General features: G+C 36.3%; 1 protein-coding gene across 3 annotated transcripts in view; it reads right to left on the bottom strand.

Moving 5' to 3' along the window:
* Positions 1 to 9,352: 9,352 nt before the first annotated feature.
* The window catches only part of LOC146996629 (uncharacterized), a 42,723-nt gene continuing 33,491 nt past the window's right edge, over positions 9,353 to 18,584 (bottom strand). For 2 of the 3 annotated variants that reach the window (XM_085821329.1, XM_085821327.1), the window contains exon 6: positions 9,353 to 10,277. In XM_085821329.1, coding sequence (XP_085677455.1) covers positions 10,189 to 10,277 — 89 coding nt within the window. In that variant the 3' untranslated portion in view covers positions 9,353 to 10,188. Of the gene's footprint in view, positions 10,278 to 10,880; positions 12,389 to 18,584 lie in introns of those variants that run through there. The other variant, XM_085821328.1, reaches the window with a different exon arrangement.

Here is an 18,584-nt window from a genome sequence, read left to right as displayed (position 1 = left end):
GTTCGGTCCAAGGATGGAATCCCGCAAACGGGCTCGCTGCATGGGCGTTTTTGTAGTTTTCCCCATGTGTAAGGTGTATGATTTGTCGTACACCTTGCACATGGTACATGAAACTTTCTAGAAGAAAGTTTCTTTTAGAAAGTTCCCACGAAGGCATCCCTCTCCTTAGGCAGATAGCTGTCGCGTGATTTTACCGTAATCAGATAGCTGTCGCGTGATTTTACCGTAATCAGATAGACCAAACCTATTTGACTGTGGCAAAGCACGCATTATCTGTGTAGGGAAACGGATGCCATCGTGAAGGACTTTTTGAGGCAGATTGTCTAGTATTTAAATGCAGTCTGGAATTTGGATGCGCGTCCAATTACCAGTGTTCAGCGATTTACCACTCCACCGCTTGTGAGAAAATTTAGAAGTTACATCTTGAAAAAAGAAAAAATGGTCGCAGATCAATAATAAAACCTGAAAGATTTATTAGTTTTTCCTTTTGGGCGTAAATCAGTATATTCTAAATGCAAATCTTCAAATTTCTCACAGCTGAACTTGAGTCCGAAAAATCATATAGGCTGCAGAATCTATGAATTCTTCTGGAATTCAGATGCAGTATAGCATCCTTAACAACTGAATTACGAAATTTCTTAAAGAAAGGAAACAGTTTGAACAAGTTCAGAATATATACAATTCATACAGCCACCTTATTGGGAAAGGCTTTTACGGATCTTTGAAATTAAGTTCTCCAACATAGCTATCTGGCAAAGCAGTAAGAGTTCCATTTGAAGTTTTTGGCTTAGAAATAAGTGTTTTGTTGGCGAACAGGCTGGCTACACGGTCTATCGTGGTCCACCTCATACGTACTATGAAGCCAGTTTTCCTTCGAAAGACCTCCACGGTGGCATCCAGCACGAGAACAGATACTCTAACGTATTTTGCCTTAATCAGTTAACCAGCCAACCGAACTTGCAAGGATTTGAAACTAACTTTTACACCGCTTATCATTGATTGCACATCAATATTTAGCCAAGATCATCCGAATAACTCATAATGTATATTTATTATCCGAATATTACTTAAGTTATATTAGCTTACTATATTATTATTATAAGAACATATTATCCGAATACACTTCGGATAATAAGCCTTGTACAGATAATAATCATAAAAAAGTTTAGAAAAAGAAACTCCGGAAACTGAAAGGAATAGTTTTACATAATTGGCTAAGTTTTTCTTTTTTCTTTTTTTTTTTTTTTTTTTTTTTTTTTTTTTTTTTTTTTAAGATTTCTCCGCATTCAGCTGTTCGCTAACGGAATTTCACTTGCATCCGGCTTAAGTTTGCCCGTGCTGTCAGCGACGAAACTTGTAGAACATTGTTTCATGAAACCCGAAACAAGATTTCATCAGTTACTTAAAATTAGAAAACAAGAAGTTCTGTAAAATGCATACTTATGACTAGTAATGTAAAATGCATACTTATGGAGTCATACTTATGACTTTACTTAATTACGTCAAAGCACTCGAGAGCTATCTGCCTAACTTTAAGGATGCATACTGAGGGCTTTATAAGGGAAACTATCTCGTTTACATGTTACATAGGGAGAAAACAACGAAAATGCTCCTGTAGCCAGTCCGTTCGCCGAGTTTCGAACTCCAGATCGAGCTACCAATATTCAGCGATTTACCGCTCGGCCGCTGGCGGGCCTACTTGAACTAATGAATATATATAAATTGAATGCTCGAGTTATTACACGTTTTGATACTAGAAATATCAAACACATTTTTCAGATATGTACATTAACAACAAAAACTGCTGTGATATCGCCTGAATTATGCGTAGAAGAATGGGCTTTAAAATGCAATCCATTCGTGTGAACGCATCTTAAGCCTCTTAAAGGCAAGCAAAACAAAAGGTGACCCTGAAGTTGCATGTTAATTATTTGAATTCATCTTCTTGATAGAATCACGGTAGCACTAAAGGTTACATGTGACTATATCAGACTAATAAATAAATAAAAAAAAATCAGCGATCGAATTCCACATATTGTAGCTTTTTTTAAATAATCCTATTATATCATTTTTATTTTGTACTGTAAGAAATGCAAAAGCAATTTAATTAAATTATCTCCCTTGTTTGGTAAATTCTATTTACGTTTTTTATTTTCTTTACATACATATATATAATATATATGTAAAGATATAAACATTATGTAAATATTTATAAAATATTATATGTATATTATAATGAAACAGAAAAAAAGCATTTTTATAAATATGCATTATCAGAATATCCCAAATTAAATAAAAAAATTTTATAATTTGAATTATTTTAAATTCATTTCCATGAAATTAATAAACGTTAAGTCATCTTTAAAAATATATAGAAGTAATATATTTATCCTTGAGAACTGCTAAATGAACTTCTTAAAGCGCTTCTAAAAACTATTTGCTTTTGTGCCAAGTTGTTAAATCAGATATCATTTGAATTTCAAAAGAGAAATAAATAAATATTGAAAATTTTTACATTAAAAAAGTTTGTTCCCTATTTTTAAGAGAAAAAAAAAAAAAAGAAAAAGAAAAGTTTTACAGAAAACTCCTGCGGTTTATGTAGCAAATTTTCTTGGCTAATTTATTGAAAGAAAAGTAATTTAATTACTAAAACTCAACGTAATAAATTTCTGCTCTGACGTATAAACTGTAGCTTTACATCAGCTTGTATTTTACAAGCTGATGCTTGTAAAATACAAGCAGCATGTAAAATATTATCAGCTTGTATTTTACAAGCTGAAGATATAGCTGTTATGCTACCCCTCAAGAGAAGTAGCCAGATCAACTTCGAAAAATTAAATGGATTATTTTTTATTTTAAATGGATTTTTCTTTTTATTCCGAGGTGAGTGTATAACGTAGGCGAAGGTCATTTGCAAAGAATAAGGACACATTACTATGTTATTGACACGCGTATGCTTCTCCATCAATGTAATGCGCTGAAAAAGTTTATTTTTCGATAAAGTACTTTATTGCGTCATTAAACATGTACGTCGTTATATATACATTTTCCTACGGTGTAAAAGTAACAAAAGAAAGTTTTGGTATGTTTAATTATGACAAAGTACGCGAGGGCTATCTGCCTAAGGGAAGGTTCGTCGAGGACTTTCTAAGGGAACTGGCTCGTATGCTTGTTACACACGAACGAAACCACGAAAACTCCCACACAGCCAGTCCGTTTGCCTGGAATCGGAGCCGAGAAAAAATTTTTAAGTTTTCAAAACAAATAAATTTAGCATTAGGTTACTACTGCAAAGTTGTTATTACAGTTGCTAAATTACTACTACACTTACTGCTACAGTGTGAGTAAAAATTCTTTTTATATTGAGAGTAGGAAGATGATTTATGAATACTATGCCTAAAGAATTCTTGTTTAAAAATTAACTTAGAATTAAAAGGAAAATGAAATAGTTAAAATTAAATTGAGGTTTGATGAAAGTACCTTTTTTCTTTTTAAGGGAAAAAATTTGAGAGAAACGAAAATTTCTTTTCAACTGTACATGCGTTCTTTAACTTCTTCATTTTCACAGAAACAGTTGTTTTCCGCATGTGTAACGTGAATATGAGTCATGTTCCCTTAGAAAGTCTTCCACGAAGGCATCCCTCAACTTAGGCAAATAACCATCATATGCTTTAACATATTAAAATAACCTAACCTACAGCAAAAATAGTACATTAAAATTAGCGCTCATTTGGCATAAATAAAAAATAATCGTTTGTTGTTCGATAGATAAAGACAAAGTACGGGTTGGTTATGTTGAAGCTGATAACAGAAGGGATGCCTTTGAGGAGAATTGTCAATGAGAAACTCGCTCGTTGTCGTATTACATATGGGAAAATCGCCAAACAGCCAATCCTTTCTCTGAAATTCGCCCTTAGGCAGGGTTATTTTTGTCTAGCAAAGCGCACGAAGAATATTTGCTAAGGGATGTCTCCGTGGAAGTCTTTTTTAGTTTTAGCCAAACCTGGTTCGTTCAACCCGGAAGGCAGGTCCGTTCCCCTGGAGTTCAACCGTGGAGGTAAGTCTTACTTCCTACCTCCATGAGTTCACCAGGGTCGAATTCCTTGTATTTAGCGTTCTTAAAAACCAAACATATTTTTAACTATTATAACATTCCTGATTATACCATAATGGAAACAAAAACCTTGCCTCTGATGATAGTGAAGAATTTCCTAAAATAAAGTCAAACTAATTAAATGTAATTCTTCTTACGTTTATCTTTTCCATACTATGACTTCCATTGGTCCTCGAAAGTTTGTTAACGTAATAATACAAATGGAATATGGTTTGCATTTATTCAGTTAAGGCAAATAACACGAGGTCTATCTTCCTAAGGGGAGGCGGGAGGACTAAGGGAAACTGGCTCCTACGTTACACATGGAGAAAGCCACGGCAATGCTCATGCACACAACCTGTTTGTCGGGATTAAAACCACAGACCGAACTACCTGTGTTCAGCAACTTTACTGTTGGGCCACTGGTGGGACCATTTTGAATACAGAAAATTCTTGATTTAATTTAAATGGATGTAAAAAAGGGAAAAAATGGAGTAATTTTTGTGAATTCAGCTAGCGTAATTTCAGGAAAATATTTAATACTTTTAATTAGATATTTAATGATTAACTTGCATTTCTGTTTAAATCAATAAGATTTAAAAGTAGAAAAACATATTCTTAAAAACTGGTTTTAAAATATCTTGGTTTTTTATTCAGTAACGGAAATATTAAATTTGAAAGTTAAATACCTTATGTTTACTGAATGGCAACACGCCAGTGTGTTACCATTCAGTAAAGCATAAGATGCCATTCACGTATTTTGTTTCAGGCATGTCAACATACCAACGCGTGGAGATAACTATTCTAGTTGAGATACTAGCAACACAATGCTACCAAATCAAATGCAGATATTTTTCCGAAAACTAGGTTTAAATTCACAAAAATCCGTTTTAAAAATTTTTGATTCATAATATTCAATAACCGATACACAAAAATTTGTGTCAAGTCTTTATAACTAACTAAAAGGAAAAATTAGGAAAAAGTATTGAAAATTAGCGTGCAAGGAACATTTTAAATCTTTAATTAAAATAATAATTTGTTTTAAAAATTTTTTATTTAAAATAAATTGAAATTTTGATCATATTGTAACATCAGTTTATAAAATATATGTATATGTGTCAAATTTCTTGTTGAAAACACAAAAACTTAAAAAACTCATTTTTAAGTCCACCGTCCCTTTAAAATTGAATCTGCCTGTTATTGATTAGTAATATAAGCAATTTGAAGGCAATCAACGCAGCAATTTATTTATTTTTATTTAAATCTAGGATAACGGCTCCGCTCAGAGAGTTCGTACGAGGTTGTGTGGTAGTTGGAATAAAAGGATAAACTTTAAAATAAAAAAAGTAAAATAAACAGATAAAAAGGTTTCAGATTTTAAATTACATCCACAGGGGCGTTTTTTTTAAACGCTTTGTGTGTTACCTTTATGTATAAAATATGTTCTACGTACTCAAACTATAAAACTTAGTTCAATAGCAAATTAATTTATTTCATTTTAGAGCATATCTTTAGAATTTCCAATACACAGTCTCGCGCGCTGGAGATAAAATTTTTTTTTTTCCCCTCACAGTGTTGCCATTGCTCGCTTTGAAATCGTTTAGTTTTTTAATCAAAAATTCCTTGAAGTGTTACAAAATATGAAATCGATAATAAAACAAAATTTCAAATTCAAATTAGGGCTTCCACGTGCCTATATTTATAGAAGATTACGTTATTCAAATTTTAATGATACCGTTGTTTTATCAGAATGCGAGAAACATACATACATTTATGCAGATTCTTCATTATTTAATTTCTTTAAAAATAAGACAGGGTGATAATATAGGGTGGCAACGATTTGAAAAAGTGATACAGCATTTTAAAGTTTTCAACGCAAAATGCTAAAACGAAATTGATAGTCCTTCAGGGCAAATTGTCCCTTTGGACTAATAAGAGGTAATTTTTTTTTTATTGAAACATATTCGATCTACTTATAATACTTGCAATACTTATCTACTTACAATACTTTTACTTTTTTGTGTTTGTTATAAACAACATTTATCATTTTGTTTTCCGAGATATACACGTAAAAATGTTTCGACTTTCCTATTCGAGAGCGGCCCACCAGCGGCCGAGCGGTAACGTCGCTGAACACTGGTACTTCGGTCCGAGGTTCGAATCTCGCGAACGGGCTGGCTACATAGGCGTTTTCGTGGTTTTCCCCATGTGTAACGTGTATACGAGCCAGTTTCCCTTAGAAAGTCCTCGACGAAGGCATCCCTCCCTTAAGGCAGATAGCCCTCGAATGCTTTGCCATAATCTAATAAAACCAAACCAAACCAAACTAAACCTATTCGAGAGCTAGCTACGTATAGCTGACCGTGACAAAAAGGAGTCTTTTGAGTGTTTTAAAGTGAAATGGCTTTGAAGTTAATGCCGCAAAGTTTTAAAGTTTGTCCTTGTGCTTTGTTAATTAAAACATTATTGGCTAATTTGATTGGAAATTGCAGTTTTAAATTAGAATGGCAGCTCAGATATCAGTGGTATTGTGGGCATAAATACTATGTATCCTTTCCAGTCATAAGTTCGGCTTCGATGATATTATTCGATAGCTGTTTGGCGACCATCCATGTTCCATTACATAGTTTGGGTGAGTTGAGATTTCTGAGCAGTATCTTCGGAGACCAGTTTTCAGTCGGAGGCAGTGCAATGGCAAAGAGTTTAAAGATTGTGTAGGGAAGTTAACACTTTCTTCAACGTTTACCATCCTGTCAATCGATTTACATATTCTCTCTTTACCGGAATTTTCTTTTGAATATTAAAGTTAATATTGTCAATAATATTATTATTAGTTGCCAAAATTTCCGTTTGAAATAGTCACTCCGCATTGGTATAGTTGCGAACAATGTTTGGATAAATTGGGTCGATGAGTTCTTTTCCAGTAGTGGCTACGTAACAGAAATCGCTGTTGAGTTCAATGAGGCTGGTCGTCTGGAATGCTTCATTTGTTAGGTTGTACTGTTTACTTGACCTTGTCCGCGCTTCTCGTATTTTTCATGGCTGGCTTGCGTTCGTAGTCTTTTACTATAAGGTTGTGTAGCAATTCTTGATTCTTCAGTTCATTCATTTCGTTCTTCTTCGGTTTCTGTGCTTCTCACGGTGCTCATTCGCCTTCGTTGGGAACGTAAACGTGATTCGCGCTCTTCGCTGTTCTTTATGTTTTTGGCTTTTTGCTTCAGAACTGGCAAGTCCGCCTGCTCTTTTATGTTTCGGCATTGTATAAAATATAAATCTTTTTTTTAATTAAGAAATACACTAAGTACACTTTATTTTCGATTTATGTTCCGTTACTGTATCACTTTGAATACTTACACATCACTGTTTGTTTTTATTCACTGATAAGAAAGTGATGTTTGAACCCCGACGGTTTAAATGTACCGTAAGGTATTTTTCATTCTTTTAAGCATAACATTTTTCTTAAAATCTATATTTTTGTAGTGCAACAGCTTAGACTTTTATAAAACAAATTCATAATCAAAATCGCTCTTGTTAGTTATCGAAAAATAACCAAGACGTGGTTTTTGCGTAAATGTCACTAAACTATACAGATTGCTATTATCCATCACACTATGAATGTTTCTTTCATGCGAAAGTGTCCCTTTTTCGATTTCTATGGAACTGTCGTGTGTCGAAATACTATCAGAATCTTGTCAAGCGAGCTTCTGAATGTAAACAAAGAACACCCCATCTGGTGACCCAAGCTTCAAAGCAGTGCTTCACTTTTAGCGCGGGTTAGCCCCTCCTCTCTTTCGTACCTCCAAGGCAGAGGATGGGGGGGAAGCAATTTTCGGGAGTATGATTCACCACCTGACGTTGCATATAAGGAAGAAAAGTTGTTTATTTAGTTTTGGCTTTGGTACAGGGAGAACATGCGTGTTCATTAAAAACAAAGGATTAAAAAAAAAAGCACTAAAAGCAAAAAATAAGCACTAAAAACAAAAAAAAAATAAGGGCTTTAAAGAAAAAGTAAGCACCTATAAGGGCCTTTATATTTTATTTTCAAATATAAGGACTTATAAGCACTTGTAAGGACCGCTACGAACCCTGTTCATAGCACATTTTGCAACTGCTCAGCCCCATTTTCACAGGAATGTACGAGAGCAGAAAAGTGTGTTCCAACAACCCTGCATCAGGAATTCTTAAACGTATACTGGTGTGCTGCTTTTGAAAGTTTTGTAATTTTCTGATTGAATTGTATAAAGCGTAAGTGCGAAGAAAATAATGCTTAATCACAGAGCTAAAAAGATAAAAAAGGGGGGTTAGTAGGAGGGAGTGCAACAGCAGACAGGCAGACTGCGAACCTGAAAACCTTAGCAAACCGTTTTGGGCGAGCCTTAATATTCTGTCGAATATAATTTCAGACTTTTTAGTTTTCATTTATTTATTTATATTTTTTCAAAGGAAGGTAGTTTTCATTGTACTGTGGATCTTTTTTTTTTTCGTACCGAAAATAAAAGACCCTTTTGCTTGGATCGAGTTTACTATAAAATCAAAGCTAACTTAAATTTGGAATTTTTACCTGATTTTATACTTGACACTGACGTTTCTTTTGACATTAAAAAATAATTCACTAATTTACAAATCGCAGAATTACTTAGCTCATGAGTATATTGACTATTTCAGAGGTGAGGTAAGAATAAACCAATAAAATTTATTGAAATGCATCTCGGTTTCAGATTTAAGTTTTTAAGTAATTAATTGTAGGAATTAATTTTACTCGCTGCTTAAAAATTAAGAAAATGTAATTTATTAATTACCTACGATGAGTTTTCAGTAAGTTTCATTTGAATTAGCAGCATGAGCTTTTACACAAGTTGTTCTTCTACGAAAGTAAAATATCGGACAATAAATAAATGCTTTTACTTATTTATTTTTTCTTTGTTGTAAATTCTTCTTTAAGGATGTTTGTTACCTTGGTGGAAAATATCAGCATGTCTACTTTTTAAAGATCAGAATTCAAAGGAACCAGATCACAAATTTGTGCTTATAATTGTTATTTAAATTTATTTCATGAATTAAAAAAAGATAATTTTTTATACTTGTAACGTTTGAGAAAAAATAATTAACACGAGGTATGAAAAAAGAATCGTCTGAAAACGTGTACTGAAGAAATAAAATAATTCATATTTTATCGTAAGAAAATATTTGTTATTTTTAAATTTTCAGTATGTTAAAGATTGATATTTTATGAAAACGTATTATATTGGTTAATTTTAATATTCGGGGTCATAACAAAGTTTTTGTCTTTATAATTAATATCGCAGGAAGATTAAAATACATTTTATTAATTTTACAAGAATAATTTATGTTGTGAATATTCCAAACATGTAATATTAAAGAATATTTGTTTCTGTCGAATAATGTGAGTGAGAATATGTATTTGGCTACGGGAAGGTTACCTTTAAAATTAATTTCATTGGTTAAAAGGCTTTTTTACAAAAAGTAGACAGTTATTTTAAATGGTTGACTCTGTTTCAAACGATTCACATATACCTTGAAAAGATGACACATACTTTATGTGGTATAAGTGTTAATGGTGGTTTATAATAGAGCTAAATAGACAAAGGAATAAAAGGGGGGTTGGTAAGAGGGAATGTAACAGACTCTTAGACTGCGAGCTTAGCGACAGCATAAAAACTTTAATCCTCTTGGGCGACCGATAAAATCGTAATTCTTTCAGAATTTTGATTGCTATTGCTTTTATTTTAAATATTTTTCACCATTATTTGCAGCTACATTGAATATTTTAGAATATTATTTCCGGGTGCTTTTCGCGTGTGAAAATACATGGTACTAAATTAAAATTTACTTTTGATTTATTCATAACTAAATTATAAGTGACCCTTATGGTTACAAATGTGTTGAATCTTTACATTTCATGAGTTAAATGCGTATTTGCACGGCATGAATTGCGGTAGGAGGAGTATTTAGTCTAACAGACTTTGACTCCTAAAGTAGTTACCCTACGGGGTATGTCGTAGTGGGGAAGGAGATCCACTTTATGATTTTAAAGTGGAGAATTTTTTAGTCCTAGTTGTAGAAAAATGCAATTATTATGGTAGTTCTGCTCGTGCTGATGTGCTGTGCATTTGCAGCAATGAATATAACAAAGTTTTATCTGTGGCGCCCTTCGTTGGTGAACCTATAAAATAAAAACCGTTTAAAGTTTTGAGGTACAATCGTATAATGCATTATATAAAATAATGTAATGTACTAAATTTTGAAGCGAAATTTGCACAATTTATTCTTCAGATCTGAAATCATAACTTAGTATTTATAGGAATAAGAAAATCTTCTGTAGTTTCAGAATTGCTATTACGGCGATGTAGAAAATATTAGTAGAAAGTTAAAAAAATATAAAAATATCAATTTAAGTAGATTATGAGTACAAACACATCAACAAAAAGACCTCATTTAAACCGTTATTATTTTATCTGGCGTTTAAAAGATAAATTTTTGTTTTATTCGGCACAACGAAATCCATCCTTTTTAAGCTACCTAGATATATGCGAAATTCCACGATTCTCTGACCGTCGCAAAGACTTGGATTTCAGGTCTTTGCTTACATTTTTCTTTTAAGCAGAAATATCGGTTTCGCTTTGTCATACTACATTCTCGTCGCAAAATGCGTAAGATGTTGGGTCATGCGACGTCGTTTTGAAATGCGTTGTAAAAGTGCACCTGTAAATTTCATTCTAAATAAAAAAATAAAATAAAAAAATTGAAATAATAATAATAATAATAATAAAACGCAAGTACAAATGCTTTATTTTACTCATTTATACATTTTTGTAATTTTTCACAATTTTATTTAAAATACTGTAATTTTATGTTTGCTATATACTTTATTATTATTCAACACCATAAATATTGAAGAGTATACATATAACAGCCATTTTGTTAGAAGTGAATAACTGAATACAAGGACAGAGAATGGAAAAATATTCACCAAAAGAAATTAGGAAAAAACACGCAAAAAATAAGTTAAAGAATATATATATTTCTCACTTACGTATTTTTTTAAACCAAGTGTTTAAAATAGTTGTTAGGAAAAAAATATACAATTATAATGAGTCCTAGATTGATTTGACATGTCCAACTAGCAATTAATAATAAAAGACACAAAGAACTTGTTGAAAGAACTAGTTGATTTTAAATTGCTTAATTTGGTTATCAGTAAGAGGCAGGTTATATACTGTGAAGACTGGAGAAAAAAAAAGTATTTTATGCTTCGCCGAATGGAAACAAATTGGAGCGTGAACATATTTCTTTGAAATTGCTGGTTTTGATGAAATTTGAAAGACAAATATCATAAGTCTTGCAGAGTGGCCATCTATTGCTTTGAAATCGCCAAGTTTGTTAATGAAAGTTAGTGCAAAGTATTAACTTTGCAAAAGGTAAATCTAAAAACTCGAAATTCGATCTTCGATGCACACGTGACCAGGTGTATGATAATATGTAGTCAAAACGGTGATCGTGAAATTTTAAATTGCCTTACGTGTGTTAAAATACTGCTAAGATTTTTTAGCAAATATCAATTTTAAAATTAGGTTAAGGCTTTCCATTTTGTTCTTTTTCTTTAATAAACATTAATTTATATTGCATTTATAGTAATTACGCACATGCTATTTAAAAGGAAAGATTCAATTCAATTGCAAAACTGATATCTTTTTTAATGATGTAGTATAAAAATTGTCATAATTTTAAATAGTTTTAGTATTAATGTATTTAAATACAAGGTTATTTATAATTACATGACGTGAAACATTTCAGTTTTTTAATGTGTCAGATTTGTTTCACATACAGCTTTGCGAATTGAGCAGACATTTATTTATGTGGTATGCCAAGATTTATTTGAATGCCACGAAAATGCCGTAGATGCGAACAAAAAGCTGGCTGATACCACAGTTGCATGAAAATAATGGCAGATTCCTCTTTGAAGTCTCAGCTTGTCCTTCAATACGAGAGAAAGTAATATCGATATGTTTTCCAAAGTATCAAAATTTGCCACAAAGCAGAGATGGTTGAGGAAAGTATCTGATTTTCAGTTTGCCACTGTAATGGGATGCAGGAGTAAATATAAGGCACTTTATGAAACATGCTAAGCCTAATTTTTATATTTTTTGGTTGCTTTAATTAGAAATATTCTGTATTTTAAAAGCGGCATTTTTCTTCTTCATTTTTTAGCAGTTTCTTAAACCACTTGGAATTTCTCTGATATAGGGGGCTCCACTGCTGCTTCTACAGGATGAGCTGGAAAAGAAAAGAATTTTACTTACAAAAAGTGTTAACTGTATTTTGGATAGCTAGTCCGTAAGACGTTTGGCCTCATCTGGCCGCAACACTACCAGGCATTGATTCAATAATTTTCTGGAATTTTACATCTTTCCCCTAAAGTTTCTCAATAGGATTAAGTCATTTAGGGTTTCTAGGTAACTAATTCATGACGCAGAAGTCAGAGGCATGGTGATGTCAGCATGCAGTAGGCAACTGGGACCTGTGAGAGGTGCAATTATCTTGCTGGAATACTGAATTTCCGTATGAAAGACAGGTGACGGAGGATGGGAACGCCTGAAGTTTAACAGAGGTTAACAGGCATATGTTATATAGCCCTACAGGGGCAACTGTTGAACATCTAGTAGTTGAGGTACATTTGCATTAACTTGTTGATACAGGCATGGTTAAAGAAACACTTAATAGGTTATATAAATGGATAGAGAAGATTGGCCAGCAACTCCACGTACCGAAGCATACGGAGGGAGATTGATACAAGTAGCAAAACACCGAAATAGTGCCAAAGAGAAAACAGCCCAAACCATGATTAAGTCGCCATGGCCTGGCATGCAGGATCCATTGCTTCATGAGCATGACGCCTTATTCTGAGTGTGTCGTCGTTTTTAAGACTGATTACTTCCTCATACCAGTTTCCAGAGTATTCCAGAGTCCATTTTCCGTGTTCTGTTGCTCAGGGAATACTCGCAGCTAGATCAACATACACAGAGCAATGGTTCTTTCTTGGGCACCCGAAGCACTTATGAAGAAATGTGGGTCGCATAGTCGGTTTACTGACTGAGCTGGGTGATAATTTAAGGTAATGTTTGGCTTGGCTGGCAATGCAGAACTGGGGTGAGACGTCTTTGGAATTTGCTCGCTTGCTATGTATTTTCTTGCTAACCCGGTATTCGGGGAAAAGTATTTGACAATGTCAACCCTATCTCTGTGACACTTTAGGGAACGGAAGAGCAACGTGTGTGGAAAGCGTCGGTGATCAAAGGTGTGTAAAAATTTGAGTACCATAGTACTAGATACACAGGGGTTATCTTACGAAATAAGAGAGAGAAAGGGAGGGAGGGAGTGTGTGTGTGTGAGTGTGAGTGCGAGTATGCGAGTCAAAGAGAGAGTATGAGAGTGCGAGAGCGAGAGAGAATGCCTGTGAGTCAAAGAGTTAGTGTGTGATTGTGAGAGCAAGAGAGTTTGTGAGTGCAAGAGTGCGAGTGTGCAAGAGAGACTGTGTACGTGCCAGAAAGTATGTGACTGAGTGAGAGTGTGTGTGGGTGTGAGGAGTGTTTGAGAGAGAAAGTGCAATCACACACTCTCTCACAGTCACACACTCTCTCGACTGTGAGAGAGTGTGAGCGAGAGCTAGAGAAAGTGGGAGTGTGAGCAAGAGCTAGAGAAAGTGGGAGTGTGAGCAAGAGCGAGAGTGAGTGGGTGCGAGAAAGTGTGTGTGTGTGCACGAGTGCGAGAGTGATAGAGAAAGAGCGAGTGAGAGGATGAGTGGAAGAGAGAGAGTGAGTGTGAGGAACGTTTGAGAGAATATACTCTTTCTCGTGACACACAGTCTTTCACACTCCCTCTCTCGACTGCAAGAGGGAGTGTGAGTGTGCGAGACAGAGTGCACTCTCTCTAGCACTCACACACACTCGAGTGCGAGTGAGAGTTGAGTGTAAGAGACAGTGAGTGGGTGTGAGGAAGGTTTGAGAGAGAGTACTCTCTCTAGCACAATCACTCTCGCTCTCACACTTTCTCTCGCACTCACTCTCTCTCTCTCTCGAGTGCGAGAGGGAGTGAGTGTGTGCAAGTGTGAGAGCAACAGAGAGTGAGTGAGAGTATGAGTGCAAGAGAGTGAGTGGGTGTGAAGAACATGTGAGATACTCTCTCTCGCTCACACACCTCTCTTTCACTCCCCCTCTCTCGAGTGCGACAGAGTGCGTGAAACTACGGAAGAGAGAGTGCACGTGAGTGAGAGTATGAGTGCAAGAGAGAGAAAGTGAGTGAGTGAGTGTGAGGAGCATTTGAGAGAGTATACTCTCTCTCGCACTCACACACTTTCTCCACACTCTCTCGGGTGCGAGAGAGTATACTTTCTCTAGCATTCTCACACACGCACTTGCTCTCTCACATACACTTTCTATCAATTACACACTCTCGAGTGTGAGACTGCAAAAGAGAAAGTGTGCGTGTACGTGCGAGAGAAAGTATGTGAGCGAGAGTGCGTTTGAAAGAGTAAGTACGCTCTCTCTCACACTCACAGGCATTCTCTCTTGCACTTGTGCACACACAAACTCCTCACACCACTCACTCTCTGTCGCACTCACATATGCGCACACTCTCCCTCTTGCCCTCGAGAGAGAGGGAGAGTGAGTGAGAAAGTGAGAGACAGAGTGTGCGCAAATGAGTGCGAGAGAATGCCTGTGAGTCAGAGAGTAAGTACACTCCTGACACCCACTCACTCTGTCGCATTCACAGACACTCGCACACTTTCTCTTGCACTCATACACTCTCCCCTCTCTCTCGAGGGAGTGAGTGGGTGTGAGGAGCGTTTAAGAGAAAGAGTACACTCTCTCTCTCTCAATCACACTTGAGTGCGAGAGAGAGAGTGTGAGACTGCGAAAGAGTGTGTGCATGTACATGCGAGAGTACATGAGTGCGACAGAGAGAGTGCCTGCGAGTGTGAGAGAGCGTACTTACTCTTTCAAATGCACTCTGATTCACAGGCATTCTCGCACTCGTGCACGCACTCTGTCAAACGTTCCTCACATCCACTCACTTTGTCTCTCGCACGCACATACTTTCTCTCGCACGTACACGCACACTCTCTTCTTTTGCAGTCTCACACTCTCTCGCACTCGAGAGTGTGTGAGTGTGTGAGTGTGAGAGAGAGATTATACTCTTTCTATGAAACGCTCCTCACACCCACTCACTCTCGCACTAGAGTGTGAGAGAAAGTGTTTGATCGTGAGAGAGTATACTTTCTCAAACGCTCCTCACATCCACTCACTCTCCCTCTCGCACATACCCGCACACTCTCTCTCTCGCAGTGTGAAAGAAAGGTGTGATTGCGAGAGTGCGAGAGAGAGTATACTCTCTCAAACGCTCCTCACAATCACTCACTTTCTCTCTCTTGCAGTCATACTCTCACTCACTCTTGCTGTAGCACTCGCTCACACTCACAATCTCTCTCGCACTCGATCGAGTGTGAGAGAGTGCGAGTGTGAGAGAAAGTGTGAGAGCAAGAGAGTGTGTGTGATTGTGCTAGAGAGAGTGTACTCTCTCTCTCTCAAACCCTCCTCACACCTACTCACTCTGTCTCTTGCACTCATACTCTCACCACTCAATCTCTAGCACTCGCACACACTGTCGCACTCACACACTCTCACTCTCACACACACAATTTCTCTCTGCCACTCACGAACTCTCGCGCACTCACACACTCCCTCTCGCACTCGAGAGAGAGAGTGTGTGAAAAAGAAGTATGATTGCGAGAGAGATAGTGTGGGTCGCGAGAGTGAGAGTGCTAGAGAGAGTATACTCTCTCAAACGCTCCTCACACCCACTCTCACTATTTCTCTCACACGTATACGCACACTCTCTCCAATTAGGAGTAGTAGATGTATTATACCAAAAATAATAAACAACAGAAGAACCCACATACTGTAGATATAGGAACTTCCGATTCCGACATTGAAGAGAGTGACAATGAAGATAATGACAAGGTACAGGGTGATTATAATTAAAGTTGCGATTTCAGAACACTAACTTTAAAACTACAGGTCAGAATGACTTGATATTTTGCCAGAACAATCGAGAGGCAATGAAATTTTGTTTGGCGAAGGGAAAAAATAGTTCCAAAATGTGGCTACAGACTATGCTAGCAGGGGTAAGACCTAATCATTAACCACACGAATGTTGTTAGCCAAAAGAAAATAATAGACTCCAAGGGTTTAAGACAGGCAAAAAGACATGTTTACAGCGAATAGTTTAAAGAATACGTGTGTACAATGATAATGACAAGAGAAAAAGGAAGAGCTTCATGAAAACAAACGCGCATAAGTTGTTCGATATGGCATCCACCTTGTTCCGCTACTAGTTGGAAGTGCAAAACTACATGTTCCAGTACAGTTCCGGAGGGTATCTGTGCTGATGCTATGAATGTGGTAAGTGATGGTTGCCTTCAAGTCGGCCAGATTCCCAATCTACCGACTGCAAACAATACTTTTCAGGTATCCCCCAAAGCCAAAAATCACATGGGTTTAGTTGGGCGAACGTGGCGGTAAAACTGTTGGAAAATGGCAGGTTATGATTTTATGAGTGGTCAGCAGTTCCTTCATAGAAGTAGCAATGTCCAGAGGAGCACCATCTTGCATCTTGAGCAAACCACTGATGCTGCTAAATTGCCAGAAGGACATGGTTAAGCAGTTAATGAGCCCTGCAGATGTGATCTCGAAGAAGAACGGACCTATGACAAATGTTGCCATTATTCCGCACCACAGTGACCTTTTTAGACTGAAGAGGTACTCGCTGTAGCGGGAACGGATTCTTGATCACCGATATCCTGCAATTTTGAGTATTTACAGAACCTTGCAAAACGGAATGGGCTCCGCCAGACCACAGAATATTCCCTGGCCATCCACTCTCCACTTCCATCCGGGCAAGAAATCACTGTGCAAACGATTCACATGTTTCCAGGTAAGCAAGTAGAAAGTTCTGCACATGAGTTAGCTTGCACGGATAACAGCGCAAGATGTTCCACAGGACATTACGCACCGTGCTGACAGGCATATCCAACATTCGTCCAGTTCCCCATGCACTGCTGATTCCTGTATCACTGTTCGTCTATTCTTGGAACTTTGTAGCCACATCTTCCACTATCGCAACTGGGTTTCGTCCTCTACCTCGTTTCATGTTAAATAAATCTGTCTCTTTGAATTTATCCATCAGTTTTCGCAGGCCATAAGCGGTTTTGGGGGCGAATTTTATGCCCTTTAATGTCCAAAACTTCCTGATAGCTGTTAATGCAGAGTCACCGTTCTGATAGAAAAGTTTCACGAGCAGAGCGCGATCCTTCATTGTCAGTCACAATAAAGCATTTAAGCAAAGCATTACGTGTTCCGTTAACGTTCTGCATTTTTATCACAGCTATATCTGTGGTGTGCATGACAAGTCTTGAAATATCCATATCTCTACAACAGCCATGTAAAACCCTGACAATGCCATCTATCGGCACATTTTTTTAACTACCGTATTTGCTGGCATATATGACGCACCCCTTTTTAATACACATTTTTGAAGGATAAAACGTTATCACTGATCATTATAATGAATTTACAGTATTTTAAATATAAAGTAATACAAATTGATAATTTCTGCAAATATCCAATCTATCTGGGAAAGACCATCTTTTAATTTTTTTCAAAATTCAGATACTCATCTCAAAATTCAGATACTCATCTCAAGAGCTAACTGGAAAGTCAATAGAAACCTTCTAAATCAGCATCAGAGTCCTCATACAACAAATTGTCCCCTGTACCCTCCAGTGCATTACTAATACCACATTTCTTAAATGATTTAAACACTATCTTTAGTTTCACAGCATCCCAGTTGACAGTCCTTATCATTTTATCAGTCGGGGTGGCCCGAAATGCCTATCTATAGTCTTGTTACCATACGCAATCACACGTACCTTGCATGTTATGTTATAGCAATGCTGACAATGGTTTTTTAGCTATAACTTGGCAAAAAATTAAAGATAACTGAACAGTAGAAATTTCACACGCTTAAAAGTCGTTCACAAAAACTGGAAAGTTTTCAGCTGTGATTGTCGATATGTGCGCATGCGGGTTCAATGAACTTTATGTAACTAATGTTCCCATACTCTGCAAAAAACAAGACAAAAGATTGTGCAACTCCGAATAGAGGAAATTTTGAGAAATAAATGTAATCGAAAACTGAGTATTGACGTATAAAGACGAATTCCATTGTTCAGATCTATTTTCAAAGACAAAAAGTGCGTCTTATGCGGCGGCAAATATGGTATTTTTCCTTCACTAAACAAAATTCAATTGTTTCACGATGGTTCAGATTCCATTGGTAAAATATCCAGTCATTCTGACTGGTAGTTTTAAAGTTAGAGCAGCGTTTTGATATCGCAACTTTAATTATAATCACC

The sequence above is a fragment of the Stegodyphus dumicola genome, chromosome 7 (genome assembly GCF_044657685.1).
Source record: "Stegodyphus dumicola isolate Sdum_Otavi_A_Nest chromosome 7, ASM4465768v1".
Lineage (NCBI taxonomy): Eukaryota > Metazoa > Arthropoda > Arachnida > Araneae > Eresidae > Stegodyphus > Stegodyphus dumicola.
The sequence above is the reverse complement of the archived record's forward strand: the minus strand, read 5'-3'. Positions and strand labels throughout refer to the sequence as shown.